Source organism: Ranitomeya imitator, chromosome 6 (genome assembly GCF_032444005.1).
Source record: "Ranitomeya imitator isolate aRanImi1 chromosome 6, aRanImi1.pri, whole genome shotgun sequence".
NCBI lineage: Eukaryota > Metazoa > Chordata > Amphibia > Anura > Dendrobatidae > Ranitomeya > Ranitomeya imitator.
In genome coordinates this window covers 30295413-30311857 of record NC_091287.1, presented here as the reverse complement: position 1 = coordinate 30311857, position 16445 = coordinate 30295413, and the positions used below count along the sequence as shown (strand labels likewise).

The following is a 16445-nucleotide window of genomic DNA, read 5'->3' as shown; positions in this document are numbered from 1 at the left end:
AGCCAGGTATGTTTAATTCTGAAACGCGTTTCAGAGAAAAACATACTTTAAAAGCCACCAGGGATTGTGCCACACTGGAGATTAGTTGGACAGGTGGGCCCGGCGGCTTCTCCCTGCCCACCACCAGAGAGTGACTGGTATCTCCCTGTGTGCGTTTCGGAGTCAAACATATATGGCCAAAATGATGTATGCAGCCATTGTCTGATACATGCTGCCCATGGTTTGGGCAGTGTGTATCAGCTGTCAGGTTCCCTTTAAGGTCCATGTTTGGACTGGCCCAAGTATTGGACTGCCACTAGACGGGGGTATGGGTCCGGTGTATGTAGTCTTGGCCTGATAGGACTGTATATATAGTGTGTTGTGAATATGACAACAGTTCCGGCGTTCCTTGGGAAGCTGGAAATGTAAGCAATCCTGTAAATAAATTATAAATACTTACTTTGCAATCACAAGGGAACCTGTCACAATCAGAAACTCTATTTAGATGAAGATATAGGGTTATTCTGCAGACCAATAGCATTTAAGTCCTGTAGCAGCTACAGGGGGAAAACAAACTTCTATCATCCCTGCAGCCACTGGCTTCCAGTCATTGAGGCAAGGCAGGCTGCAGATACAGCTACCGCTTACTATACGGTGGCTGCTCTATAGTCATTCTCAAAAAAGCTAACCTTGACCCAACTGCTATGCCCAGCTATCGCCCCATGTCACTGCTCCCGTTTGCTTCCAAACTCCTTGAGCAGCATGTCCATGGTCAACTTTCCTCCCACCTCTCATCTAACTCTCCCCTTGACAACCTCCAATCTGGCTTCCGTCCCCACCACTCCACCGAAACTGCTCTGACCAAAATTACTAATGGCTTACTCACAGCCAAAGCTAACAAACAGTTCTCCATCCTCCTCCTTCTCGACCTGTCCTCTGCTTTCGACACAGTCGACCACTGCCTACTGCTACAGATTCTTTCTTCCCTCGGCATCAAAGACCTTGCCCTGTCCTGGATTGCCTCATACCTTTCCGACCGTACATTTAGCGTTTCCCACTCCCACTCTACCTCCCCACCCGTCTCTGTTGGAGTCCCTCAAGGCTCTGTCCTAGGGCCCCTACTTTTTTCCATCTATACCCTTGGCCTAGGACAACTCATAAAGTCCCATGGCTTCCAGTACCACCTGTATGTGGACTGTAAAAGGGCGGGGGTTGTACCCTGAAAATATAAAACCTTATAGTTACCAAAAGGGGGAAACCTCCTTACACCTCTAATGATTAATTTCCACTTAATACAACAACGTTATCTTTACCTTATACTATATACTAACTGAGACAAAAGAGTGTAACAATAAAGGGTATTTATTACACACACACAAGTCTACAGTCTATAACATACATATATATTTATACCCAAGCTGGCGACTATAAATACACAGTACAGACCAAAAGAGGACTACCTCTTGAAGCTCATCAAGAGAATGCCAAGAGTGTGCAAAGCAGTCATCAAAGCAAAAGGTGGCTACTTTGAAGAACCTAGAATATAAGACATAATTTCAGTTGTTTCACACTTTTTTGTTAAGTATATAATTCCACATGTGTTAATTCATAGGTTTGATGCCTTCAGTGTGAATGTACAATTTTCACAGTCATGAAAATACAGAAAAATCTTTAAATGAGAAGGTGTGTCCAAACTTTTGGTCTGTACTATATATATTTCACACTGGAGTTTGTTTCTTAATTTTCAATGTAACATTTTTATCTAAAACTTGAACTTGAGAATTCTGCACGGACTTCAAATTTCACCAGTAAAAAATGTTTTATTTATTTATTTATGTATTTAATATACAAAACATTACAATCAATGTGAATCCATCCAGAGTTGAATCCTCTGCATTAACCCTTTGTGAACCGTGTATATACAGATGTACAAACATATAAAGTTAAAAAAAGAAAAGAAAACCAGCAAGTGCCATTACATTTGATTATGTTAAAAATAAGTGAAATATTGCATTTTCTCCACTTTGCTAAATACAAATATGTACAAAAGAAAATAATAATAATAAAAAAAAAATTAGAGTCTATATTTGGGTTTATCGTCAATAACCCATATACTTCAGTCAGTAAAAAAAATAGTCCTGGACATGGACATAGATTATGTCCATGTTGTTCCATCCAGAATTTGGTAAAAGTGTTATTACACTATAGCAAATAAGGACTTTCTGGAGAAATTAAAATTTTTTTCAACTTTTTTGAATTTTGGGGTATTTTTTAATGATAAATTCGTACTCATAAGAAATCTTAAATTATTAAATTTGCAGGGTGGAAAGGAATCATGTAAAGTTTTAGAGGCCTGGCCTTCTGGGCGGCGCCATTCGGAAGCTGAACCGTTACTTTTCAGCCAAGGAAAGTCATTATTAACACTGCCCCCTAGTGGCACGTGTGGTAAGTACCAGTCCGTATAAAAACATTCACTTGGCTTTTTAATTCACATTATATACTACGGAGAGATACAGGCTCGTTTTATCTTAAAATCCAAACATTCATGTAAAAAAAATTTGCGTAAAATACTTTACAGCTTACGAGTGTATTAACTGGAAATAACAATTTTCCAATTTTAGAAATATCGCGACAACAAGCAAGCTCTTCTCCGCCGGATGTCCCACAAAAGACAGAAAGTGCATTAATGTGAACCTAAAGAAAAAAAGTGTTATCTTCTCCTTGACGAGACTCAAAGTTGTGGCTTCGCCTTGCGTAAACGATTTCTGTTCCGTGGCTTTTTATTGCCTAAAAATCAATAATAATTGATAAAATTAGGAAAGAATTTTTCAATTTTTGTTTTGTATTTGAAGATTTATTTTATTGTTTTAGACGTTTAGGTTTTTTCTTTTCCCATGCATATGACCAAAGGTTATATACAACAATGTGTAAACACTGACAAAGTTATTGTTAACAAATAGTTACAATATATAGAATTTAGGTCTGGAGTTATAGGGTTAAAGACAACAGTCTCGATGGGTCAGGAACGGTGAATATTAGTCAAATGTGTAGAATTATATAATAAGACACATCTGCAGGTTTTTCTCAATATCTGACATGAAATCAGAATAAACCTTTCCCATTTTAGGTCAATTAGGATTACCATAATTATTAATATTTGCCAAATGCCAGAATAATGAGAGGGAGAGAATGTTGTAAGCCATTTTTTTTTACTTACTGTAAAGTCAAAAGTTTACATACACTAAGATTACTATGCCTTTAAACAATCCTGGACTGCCCATATGCTGATGTCAGGTGTTTGGAAGCTTCGTTTTTTGGCAACATCTGAGATAATTAGAGACTGGATGTATTTTAATGCACACCTGAAACACACTGCTTCTTTGTGTAGTATCATGGGAAAGTCTAAAGAAATCAGCCAAGAAATCAGGAAGAGAATTGTGGACTTGCACAAGTCTGGCTCATCCTTGGGTACAATTTCAAGATACCTGAAGGTGCCTCAATCATCTGTGCTAACAATTATATGTTTAATACAAACAAGATGGGAATGTCCAGCCATCATACAGCTCAGGAAGGAGACGGGTTCTGTGTCCCAGAGATGAACGTGCTTTGGTCCGATATGTGCATATCAATCCAAGGACAAAAGCAAAAGACCTTGTGAATATGATGGCAGAAGCTGGTAAGATTGTGTCAATATCTACAGTAAAACGAGTACTGCGTCAACATGGGCTCAAAGGCCACACTGCCAGGAAGAAACCAATAGCCAATACTCCAAAAGAAACATAAAAAAGCCAGATTAATGTTTGCAAATGCACACAGGAACAAAGACCTTAATTTTTGGAGACGTCCTGTGATCTGATGAAACTAAAATTGAACTTTTTGGGCATAATGACGTTTGGAGAAAAAAGGGAGAAGCTTGGAAGCCTTAGAACACCATCCCTACTGTGAAACACGGAGGTGGTGTGGGGTTGTTTTGCTGCAGGAAGGACTGGTGCACTTCACAAAATAGACGGCATCATGAGAAAAGAAGATTATGTGGCAATATTGAAGCAACATCTCAAGACATCAGCCAGGAAGTTAAAGCTTGGGCGGAAATGGGTCTTCCAAATGGACAATGACCCGAAGCATACTGCCAAAATGGTAACAAAGTGGCTCAAGGATAAAGTCAATGTTTTGGAGCGGCCATCACCAAGCCCTGAGGTCAATCCTATTGAAAATTTATGGGCAAATTTGAAAAGGCCAGTGCGAGCAAGGCGACCTACAAACCTGGGTCAGTTACACCAGTTTTGTCAGGAGGAATGGGCCCAAATTCTGACCAATTATTGTGAGAAGTTTGTGGAAGGAAATCCCAAACGTCTAACCCAAGTCATTCAGTTTAAGGGCAATGGTACCAAATATTAATGAAATGTATGGAAACTTTTGACTTTGCAGTAAGTAAGAAAAATGCCTTAAAACATTCTCTCTCTCATTCTGGCATTTGGCAAATATTAATCATTATAGTAATCTTAATTGTCCTAAAACGAGAAAGGTTTATTCTGATTTCATGTCAGATATTGAGAAAAACATGAAGATGTGTCTTTTTATATAGTGGATGGAAACACCTGGTTTCAACTGAATATATAAATTTATAAATTACTAAATACATATATTCCTGATATAAGAGTGTTGATAATGTACAAAAAATATATACATGCTATGTATATATATATATATATATATATATATATATATATATGTGTGTGTATATATACTGTATATAAATATATAACACGTCTTTTAGTGCTGGGACGGGAATGCAGAAATTAAAAAGTAACTTGGTTTATCTGCATGTAAGGGATGCACTTTTTTGCACTATTGTTTTATTTTGTTTGTTTTTTTCTGGCAGATTTTAATTAGTTTCCAAATAAATATTTAAATAAAATGTATTATTTCAAATAAATTGAAATTTTAGTATTGGAAAATAACATTTTCATTTATTTCCTTATATTTTTCTCTTTATAAAATCTCAAAATGATATTTCAACTATGAATATTATTCCGCATCTTGGCATTTGCATTAAACCAAGTTATATAAAAAGTGTTCTTTTTTTTTTCTTTACTTTTTTTTAAGCTAGATGATTTTTGTTAAATCTCCGCACACACCTTTCTTGCACACTTTATTACAATCTTCAATCCTGACAAAGTTGTTGGAGTTTCCCCCACAACCAGTATATGCAAACTCTTCACAGGCTTTGGATTCAATGTTGAAATAATAGCGGGGGACAGAAGCAGAGCAGGATCCCTCATCCTTTGGGCTATAGCAGAAGCTGGGAGCATCTATAAACACAAAACCAAAGAGCTGCTAAAATGGACGAATAGAGAAAGAGACGAGTATGTGAAAGGGACAGTATCTATTATCTATCTATTATCTATCTATTATCTATGATATATTATCTATCTATTATCTATCTATCTATCTATTATCTATCTATTATCTTTTTATTATCTATCTATTATCTATCTATAATCTATCTATCTATCTATCTATCTATTATCTATCTATTATCTTTTTATTATCTATCTATTATCTATCTGTCTATCTATTATCTATCTATTATCTATATATTATCTATCATCTATCTATTATCTATCTATCTATTATCTATATATTATCTATCATCTATCTATTATCTTTCTATTATCTATCTATCTATCTATCTATCTATCTATCTATCTATCTATCTATCTATTATCTATCTATTATCTTTCTATTATCTATCTATCTATTATCTATCTATCTATTATCTATCTATCTATCTATTATCTATCTATTATCTATCTATCTATTATCTATCTATTATCTATCTATCATCTATCTATTATCTATCATCCATCTATCTATTATCTATCTATCTATCTATCTATCGATTATCTTTCTATTATCTATCTATCTATCTATCTATCTATTATCTATCTATTATCTATCTATCTATCTATCTATCTATCTATCTCTCATATTTTCTATTTTACGATCTCATATCTTTATATCCCAGTCTCTCTATCATCTCATATCTATCTATTTATCTATTTCTATCAATCAATCAACAATCAATATATTTTTTCTTTTTACATTGCATTAAATTTGTAACAGTATATGTCATTGATGTAAAAAAAAATGTTCCATTAAGTGGATCTGTCACCAGATTTCACATTACATTCCGCATTCATTATTAAATAAATGACATAGACCTAATGAGGCCGGTGTAGTTACCATGAAAACCTCTATGTCATAATGGCAGTATAATCCTCTTTGAAAGTATATCCACAATTTCTGCACACCCTCCGCCTGATTAGCAGCTCATCACTGTTCCTCCTCCCTGATGCTGCTGAATCTGCACCAATCTGGTGTGATTGACAGCTCCTCAGTGTCCCTCCTCTCTGCTGCTGAATCTGCAGCTTCTTAGTCTGATTTACAGCTCCTCAGTGTTCTTCCCCACAATATGTTGCTTCAACCTTCAACCTCCATGTTTCACAGTAGGGATGGTGTTCTTAGGCTTCCAAGCTTCTCCCTTTTTTCTCCAAACGTCATTAGGCCCAAAAAGTACAATTTTAGTTTCATCAGACCACAGGACGTCTCCAAAAATTAAAGTCTTTGTTCCTGTGTGCATTTTCAAAAATTAATCTGGCTTTTTTATGTTTCTTTTGGATTAATGGCTTCTTCCTGGCAGTGTGGCCTTTGAGCCCATGTTGACACAGTCATCGTTTCACTGTAGATATTAACACAATCTTACCAGCTTTTGCCATCATCTTCACAAGGTCTTTTGCTTTTGTCCTTGGGTTGATATGCACATATCGGACCAAAGCATGTTCATCTCTGGGACACAGAACCCCTCTCCTTCCTGAGCTGTATGATGGCTGGACATTCCAATCTTGTTTGTACTTAACGTATAATTGTTAGCACAGATGATAGACTTTCCCATGATACTACACAAAGAAGCAGTGTGTTTCAGGTGTGCATTAAAATACATCCACAAGTGTGTCTCCAATTATCTCAGATGTTGCCAAAAAGCGAAGCTTCCAAACGCATGACATCATCCTATGGGCAGTCCAGGATTGTTTAAAGGCATAGTAATCTTAGTGTATGTAAACTTTTGACTTTGCAATAAGTAAAAAAAAAGGGCTTACAACATTCTCTCCCTCTCATTATTCTGGCAACCTGGTGTGATTGACAGCCCCTCAGTGTCCCTCCTCTCTGCTGGTGAATCTCCAGCTACTTAGTCTGATTTACAGCTCCTCAGTGTTCTTCCTCCACCGCTACTGTTAAATCTTGATCCACTGAGCCAAAATAACAGCTCCCCAGAGACTCCCTGCTGCTGCTGAAATCTCTCACTGCTCAGCATAAACTGCAGCTGTCAGTCAGACTGTGTGGTTGGAGATCGGATAGCTGTCAGTCAGGCCGCATGGACGGACACTGAATATACTTGGACTCATCAACTTTCTCACTTTTGTAACGACCGTTATGCCGGTCGCTGCTCGAGAACAGAATACGGCGCAGCTATGAATGACTCAGAGCACAATATGATATTAAACCAACTTTTCTTTATAACTTATGCCAAAAATGACAGAATTTTCTCTCCCAACACAATATGGGCCACAACAGCCACAACTCACAGAATACAAGTTATGCAGCCTGAGAGACCCCAAGTGCCAGCTTCATAAACAGGAATCAGACTACCCCAAAACAGGAATGCCTCAAGATCTGGATTGCCCACTCTCCATCACCGCGCTGCTTCTTCTCAAAACGCCCAGAAACTCTCTCTGAGGTCACCGTCCTGTTTCCAGAATCTTCTTGTCTTTAACTCATGGGTGACCTCCGGTGGCCGAACAAAATTACTGCAACAACATTGTAATTATCCTGTCTATTACTCAAGGGTGACCTCCGGTGGCTGAACACAGTTACTGTATCAACGCTGTTTATGATAGAAAAAACATCACCATATTACTCTTTTTAGCTGGACTCATAAAATGCTCATTTTAATATTAACATTATACAGCCATTCAGACAGTAAGTACACCAGCCTCACCAGGATTGGATCCATCTATAAAGTATGCAGCTTGTTTTATGAAATCAGGTGACAGATACACTTTTGAAAGGATTCCTACTGAGTTTAAAATGATCGCAATGTTTCTTCTTGCTGGCAAAACCCGGTGATCGGCTGTAATTTGTGATGGAACTCAGCAACAAGTGTTTCATTCCCCTGCAGCGCCATCACAGGGGAAATCAAGCATTACATGAATTTCATTAAAAGCAGAACCAGACAGGTCCTCCAGGCAAAAGACGCTTCTGCCAGTGGCCTCCCCTTCCTCTAGAATGAGGACCCCCAACAATGAAGTCGGATCTCCCCAAGAGTGTGTATAACAATGTGATGTTAAATACAGACATTCCTATTTAAAAAAAAAAAAGAACTAGCAAAAAGTGAATAAATAATGTTGGAATAGTCGAAAATATTATACAAAAATTGGTGAGTGTCCCTTTAACAATTATTATTCAAGTGACACATATCTACAATTATTCTTATCTTTTTTGTAATTTTTCGGGTTAGTGACTGAGAAATGAGTAATGCCTTGTTCAGACACAACTCACTTACATAAGATGATGATACTAATGATGTGACCAAGTCTTAAGTCACAAGGGAAAGTGATATCATCTAAGAGAAAACAGAAAGTGACTGTGTCAGACGCCTTCCTCTGTGGGATGCCCTAAAGGCAGCGCTATGGATGGAGCAATCCTTCCTGCAACACCCCAGTATGATAACGAGCGTGTACACCAGCTCCCATAAACGAGCATTAAAGGGGTTGTCACTTATTGGAAGCAGTCTCTGGTATAGCAATGTCACATGACCACCAAGAAAGACACCAGGAGAATGCAGGAGCTCCGCAGTCCAGCAGGTAAATATACTTCTTTTAAAACCTTTTTGCAACAAACAAGCACTGCGAAGAATGTATTATCCAGTAGTGGACAATGCCTTTAAAGGGAATCAGCCGCCAGGTTTTTGCTATGCCATATGACAGCAGGATGACGTAGAGACTGAGACCGTGATTCCAGCGATGTGTCACTTACTGGGCTACTTGCTGTAGTTTTGATAAAAATCCCAGTTTTCTCTGCCGCAGATCTACCAATTCTCTTAAAAGGCTGAGCTCTGTATAACCCCGCCCACGCCACTGATTGGTTGCTTTTCTATGAACACTGTACAGAGGGAGACAGCTGCCAATCAGTAGTGGGGGCGTGGCAGGACTTCATGGCAGCAGGTTTACTTGTCCTCTAGGATAATCTCCTGCTGACAAAATAGTGATTCTATCAAAACTACAGAAAGCAGCCCAGTAAGTGACACATCACTGGAACCAGGGTCTCTGTCTCTATATTATGCTGCTTTCAGATTAGGTGGCACAAATCTGGTGACAGATTTACTTTAAAAATAAAATTACACTAAAAAAACAAAACTCATGGTCTAAAATTCCCTCCCATATTCTCCAACTTTGCTCTGATCCTATTTTGCCCCATGTCCTCTTCCTCATTGCCAGTAACTGGCTGCAGCAGGAGCCTCCCCCCATCTGCCCTGTCTACAGTAGGACCTAAGCGTTGTGAAGCAGGTAGTCAGATCTAGCACAGACTTCAGCTACAGTAGAGACAGTGGTTCATCTACCGCACAACAGAGGCAGCGGGTACAGAAAAGAGAATGGGACCTCATAAAAATAATGAATGAACCCTCAACTGTACCGCAGGGTTTTACATCTAAGACAGACTGTGTGTTTGATTGCTCCTCTATGATCTTTCCATTGTTCTTCGGCTGATTCTCCTTCCCGTTTCCACCCAGTTGCTATTTTGGCTTCTTAATTTCCCTGCAATGGTCGCCAAGTAAACTGAGTATTAAATGCAGCAAATCAAATGATTGTCTCTCCGTGTAACACGTGGCCGGACCGTCCCCGCCAGATCAGAGTGGTGGCCCGAGTCTATAACGTCCGTAGGACAATGAGATTAATTTCCAACATATACAGTTTAAAGTGTGAACTAAAAACATCACACAGCTCTGTCACATTCCCTGACCTGGAGGCATGTGTTCTGGACACCAATCCATTCCTTGCATCAATCTAATGCACTGTAGAATTTATAGTTATATGTACTATATGTAACATAGATAAATGATAGATAATAGATAGATAGATAGATAGATAGATAGATAGATAGATAGATGATAGATAGATGATAGATAGATAATAAATAGATAGATAGATAGATAGATGATAGATAGATAATAGATAGATAGATAGATAGATAGATAATAGATAGATAGATAGATAGATAGATAGATAATAGATAGATAATAAATTATAAACAGATAGACAGATAATAGATAGATTGATAATAAATAGATAATAGATAGATAATAGATAACACATAGATAGATGATAATAGATAGATGATAGATAATAGATAGATAATAGACAGATAATAGATAGATTGATAATAAATAGATAATAGATAGATAATAGATAACACATAGATAGATGATAATAGATAGATGATAGATAGGTGATAGATAAATAGATAATAGATAACACACAGATAGATAATAGATAGATAGATAATAGATATAATAAATAGGTAGAAGATAGATAGATAATAGATAGATAATAGATATAATAAATAGATAGAAGATAGATAGATCAATAGATAATAGATAGATAATAGATATATAGATAGATAGATTATAGATTAGTGGATTAAATAGAACTACAAAGACAATGATAGTAATATCTCCACCACCATGATTATCTATTTACTAGATGGTGGCTCGATTCTAACGCATCGGGTATTCTAGAATATGTATGTAGTTTATTTATGAAGATTTTAGAATAATGCAATTTATACACAGAATTCTGCCGGCCGCAACCAATTAGCAAAGCGTGGTTCAAATCCCACGCCAATTCACGGCCAGACTGCGCCTGTCGCTGATTGTTCGCAGCCGGCCGCATAGTATATAGCACAGCCACGTAGTATATAACAGCCCACGTAGTAAATAGCACAGCCACGTAGTATATTGCACAGCCACGTAGTATATAGCACAGCCCACGGAGTATATAGCACAGCCCACGGAGTATATTGCACAGCCCGTGTAGTATATTGCACAGCCCGCGTGGTATATTGCACAGCCCGCATAGTATATTGCACAGCCTGCGCAGTACCACGCACGTAGTGTATAGCACAGCCCACGTAGTATATTGCACAGCCCGCGTAGTACATTGCACAGCCCGAGTAGTATATTGCACAGCCCGAGTAGTATATTGCACAGCCCGCTAGTACATTGCAGAGCCCACGTAGTATATTGCACAGCCCACGCAGTACATTGCACAGCCCGCGCAGTACATTGCACAGCCCATGCAGTATATAGCACAGCCCACGCAGTATATTGCACAGCCAACGTAGTATATAGCACAGCCCACGCAGTATATAGCACAGCCCACGTAGTATATAATACAGCCCACGTAGTATATTGCACAGCCCACGTAGTATATTGCCCAGCCCACGTAATATATTGCACAGCCCACGCAGTATATAACAATGTGGGCATCATATCCCTGTTAAAAAAAATAATTAAAATAAAAAATAGTTATATACTCACCCTCCGTTGGCCCCTGGATCGCAGCGGTTACCGACACTTCTCACGCGCTCCGGTCTCAAGAGTGCATTGCGGTCTCGCGAGATGATGACATAGCGGTCTTGCGAGACCGCTACGTCATCATCTCGCAAGACCGCAATGCATGGAGCGGTCACTGGAGCGTCATGAGGAGCGGGAAAGGCCTGTTCCTGATCTGGGGGCCGACGGATGGTGAGTATATAACTATTTTTTATTTTTTAATTTATTTTTAACATTAGATCTTTTTACTATTGATGCCGCATAGGCAGCATGAATAGTAAAAAGTTGGTCACACAGGGTTAATAGCTGTGTTAATGGAGTGCGTTACTCCGCGGTCAACGCTGCCATTAACCCTGTGTGAGTGCTGACTGGAGGGGAGTACGGAGCGGCCATGTTGCCGCTGGACTGTGCCCGTCGCTGATTGGTCATGGCTGTTTTGCCACGACCAATCAGCGACTTGGATTTCCATGACAGACAGAGGCCGCGACCAATGAATATCCGTGACAGACAGACAGAAGGACATATTTTGTATTTCTTTTTCCCCACCTGGGTGAGACTGCCGATGCCCCTGTCTATCTCTTAGAGTCCCCTCTTTATGGACGACATACCAGTCACAGGGGGCGCTATTATGGCACCTTCTTATTTGAAATATAGTAAATGTTTTGGAAATTTTTGGAAATACAAATCACATTTTGCATTTTCTTCTAGGCCATATTTTGCCTTTGTTTTAACTTACATTAATTAGTTCCATATTCTTATATTATTTTAATTCTGTTTGATTTTCTGGAATTTTAGATGATTTTATATCATTTCCACCATCCGTCGGTTGTGATATTTTATGATTCTTTTCTTATTACTTTGTATCATGTTATATAATGATGAGTGAGTCATGAGTCAGGTGGACACCGCTGAATGCCATCACTTACTTCGTTTGGGAGCGCAGGTCTCCAGACAAGATGCTTCATCCTTGAAATTATTATCATTTCCATAGCAGCCGCTAAAAATAAACTTTTCACACTTCATAGTAATCAGGTTGAAGGCATAGCGCTTCAGAAAGGCTCGGCAACGACCCTCCTCCGGCTCCATCCTGCAAATTTTGGGGACTTCTAGAAATGTAAAGTAAAAAGGTTACAAGTCAATACAACAGACACATCCGATGCATCATGAATCCAATAGAAGAAAAACACCACAGTAGTAATACAAAAACATTCATCTTATCAGTGAGACAGGACAAAGGAGAAGCGTGGATGCCGTTCAGGGGTCACTTGACGTTTGTGATTTTTAGTAGGACTTTTTAGTAGGACCGTACGACAGGAATGTGACATATGGTGGCAGCTCCACCTTGAGGGTATGAGCTATTTGTCAACCATTCCATGTTAGTTTTTGCTCCCTGACCATTAGCCCTATTATTAATTCTCCATCTTTTGCAAAACGACGTTCTCACATAGAGCGCTCTAGACCTTACCCAACAGGTCCACTTTTTCTAAGTTCTTGGCTGTCGATTGTAAGATTTTTTCATTAACATGCATGCTCGAATCATCTGAAAGAAACCCAACACAACCAATCAATGTTACCTCATGACCCATCTACTCCATCCTGATAAGACATGGATACTTGACAGCTGCTGATTGATCCAGCCGAATGCCCCTAAGGTCTACAAGGAGCAGGAATGGGTTTTCGAAGATGAGCCCAAATAAACTTTCAATAACGGGGTCAAGTTGTATTATCTAATCTTGAATGGAAAAAGGGGCAATAATGGGGTCCTACACATACCCCTCCCTTCATATTTAGCTACTGGTAGCATAGCAAGCAATCTGAAATAAGCCAGACAACTCCTTTAAGGGAAATTATGAAAAGTGTAAAGAATTAAAACAAGGACCTTGACAAGCCCAAAATCACGGGCTTAAACCTATCTATTTTATATTTAATACGCTGTCTAAAAAGTCCTCATTTCAGACTGTCATGGACTGTCATGAATGGTTGGCAACCCTGTTGATAAGTATTAAAGGGCAAAAGTAATTGTCAAAAGTTGAAAGAATTGATAAGAGTTGGGCAAAAACTTTATATAGTTGTTAGCTGAATGCTTGTTCTGCTGACAGTTCTTTTTCCTGACCCCAATAAACATGGACAGTCAATCATCTACCCTAATGTATGCTCAGTCAGGGGAGCAAGCTGAGTGATCTCCCATGAAAACATGCCCAGCCCTTGCCTTTGAAGGCAAGTTATGGCATCCCCATACACATTAGATGGTTTTTAAGTGGTGTCCTATCCATCAGCCAAGGACCCCTTGGCAACCCTTATGGACTTGACTGGGCATTGTTTTGGTTAAAATACAGGCCATCTCTGCATATTGTCTTCTCTAATTTTTCTTAGGAGTCACTTATTGCATAATTTCCATCTCAAGAAGCTAAAAGGTTAGGATCAACTCTCCCCACTTACGTTGGATCCCAATTACGGGAGCTTTTCAGAACAATCCTGAAGTGATTAGCCTCAGCAGAAAGTGACCTGTTCTTGTCTTAGCTTTGGTCGGACCTCAATGTTACATCGGAGGGTCATCTTTCCTTCCGATAAATCAGTTCAACCCCACATTATATAACAATAAAACAGTGAAAAGTACCCAACATAATGCAAAATTTAGAAAAAATTAGAGTATCACTTATAAAATTAGGGGAACACTTGCGGCACTCATGCAATTAATAAGGTCCAAAATTCCAGTGGTAGGTCATTAAGTTGCTATGGGGTAAGTTCAGTAGATGTTCAGCCAAAAAATAAAGACCTACGGACGGAGCCATCATGATTTGTAGGGGGATTCTGCACAGAACCGATTAACACCTATGAAGTAATATGTAGCGTTATAGGGTGACGGTCACGTATGGCATAATGGTGCATCACCGTAGAACTCACTTTTGATTTTCCAGCAAGTTTTTTCGCAATCTTCCAAGGTCTCAAAATTGTTAGCATTTCCCCCGCAGCCTCCGTACAAGAACTCCTGGCACGTCTGGGTGTAGCGGTCATAATAATAGTGGGGTAGCGTGGCTTTACAGGGACCGCCATCCATCGGAAGAAGACAAGCGCTCATGTCTGCAAGGAAATCATCACATGTTATCAGCGGAATGTGGGACAAAGTACAAAAACATTCCCAGACAGAAGGCAAATAAGGGTCTATGGTGCAACGACGTGAGCGGTGCATTCAGCATTATCATAGGACCGGCAAGATCCTGGAGCAGAGGAAATACCTTAACATTTCTGGAAAAGTAAAGATTGAGATGCAGCAGAGCTGAGTTTGTCATTTTTAGTCTGCATCATTTATGGAATATTATGCCCTGTAAAACCACATTACGAACTCATCACTGCTCTCACTTTCCGACAGGTGCACATTTCTTTTTGTGCTGAAGGAATCAAATTAATAAGGTATCCATCAAGAGAAACAGAACTTTTATATAAAAAAAAAAATTTCATAGATTCCAGATGAATCCTTGAGATAAAAACAAACAAACAAACACTATAATGTGATTAACAGGAATATAGAGGTGGAGGATTGGCCCATAGGAGGCTATGGGTGTATACATGCATAAAGCCACAAACACAATGAATCTTATACAGCAGAACTTTTATACTTTGTCCTTTCTTTTCGGGATCTCATTCCAATTTTTCCTACAAAGTGACCCCATCACTAAAACGTGTCAAGATCCCGAACCTTGCAAAAAAATAAAAAATAATCCAAAGAAACAAGTTGAGAACTAATTATCCAATCTCCAATCACAAATAGTTTTGTTTTTGCAAAATTAGCCAGGAAGAAAAAAATTCTAATTCTATATTGTTACCCTAAAAAGTCAATGTCTGACTATCTCCAATAGGTGGCGATAGAAGGCAAACTTTCTTCCCCCCCTGGATGGGAGCTAATTTGCATACCCTTTTTCCCAAGAAGCATTGCCTGCAATATAAGTCTGTACTGCATCCCCTTGACAACATTTTTTTCTTTTATGGGTGTGAGAAAAAAATCAATATGAAATAATATTCAGATAGGAGTCTATAGGTCCGTACATACTTCATATGCATAAAGCCACAGAATAAATCCTAAAAAGCAAACCAGAGAGGAACACTTTGCATTTCCATTTTTTTTCTCATAACCCCATAAAATTACCCATAAAAAAATCCAGAAAGCAGCAAACTTCTTAATTTCCATGGCTTGAAACAATTATCCCTTCCCCCTATCCCTTGAGTATTGTGAAGCATTCCAACCTCGGAATGTGCAGGGTTCTCATATTTACACAGAGGAGGAGCAGAAATGATGCCCTAATTACTAAATACTTTGCTACATTGTATCGATTATGAATTATCTAACGCATTTCGCGCCATCTTCTGCACATGCACTAATGACTTGTAGGAACGTGAGTGATGCATCTAGAAACTCGAAAAGGGAAAGGAATCGAAGGCTTCGAATAACCCAAAACTTTCTTTTTTTGCTCAGCACTCCATGAATAAATGCTTCCCCCCCATCCCTCTTACTTCTTGCTGCAGATGTTCCATCCTGGGCGATGGCTTGGACCAAGAGGGTGGCAGCAGCCAAGACCTGGGCAGCATAGACTTGCATGGTGGTTGGAGACATCTCTTGGACTCAGAACTTCAGGCTGAGCCTCACAAAGGCTTTTGTACAAGGCGGAGCTGGATGGAGTTTTAATAGACAGACTCGACTTCCTAAGGAACTTTTATACACAAAGAGAGCCGAAGCCTGAAGCAGAAGGAGTGGCCGCAGTGACTCACCCCTTCTGGAGCAGACATCATCAATATCCCA

The 16445-nt window shown here is 38.9% G+C and overlaps 1 protein-coding gene across 2 annotated transcripts; it reads right to left on the bottom strand.

Annotated features, from left to right (window-relative positions):
- Nucleotides 1–1325: 1325 nt before the first annotated feature.
- TFPI2 (tissue factor pathway inhibitor 2) lies at nt 1326–16444 on the bottom strand. Of its 2 annotated transcripts, XM_069729393.1 has the most exons (6): nt 16160–16444; nt 14555–14731; nt 13116–13190; nt 12577–12756; nt 5118–5291; nt 1326–2766 (listed from the first exon to the last, which is right to left on the bottom strand). In XM_069729393.1, exons 1-6 carry the CDS (start codon nt 16257–16259, stop codon nt 2711–2713), a joined length of 762 nt encoding a protein of 253 aa, XP_069585494.1. In that variant the 5' UTR covers nt 16260–16444; the 3' UTR covers nt 1326–2710. The 2 variants fall into 2 exon arrangements, with proteins under 2 accessions (XP_069585494.1, XP_069585495.1); XM_069729394.1 differs by lacking the exon at nt 13116–13190.
- Between the last annotated feature and the right edge of the window lies 1 nt (nt 16445).

Bases quoted from the DNA above. Each gene is read 5' to 3' on its own strand.
- TFPI2 (XM_069729393.1), bottom strand. From the start codon at position 16,259: ATGTCTCCAACCACCATGCAAGTCTATGCTGCCCAGGTCTTGGCTGCT. The intron at 12,757-13,115 runs GTAAGGTCTAGA...TTACATTTCTAG, and splicing joins AGAAAAAGTGGACCTGTTGG to AAGTCCCCAAAATTTGCAGG. The intron at 2,767-5,117 runs GTGTGTGCGGAG...ATTGATTTTTAG, and splicing joins TAATAAAGTGTGCAAGAAAG to GCAATAAAAAGCCACGGAAC.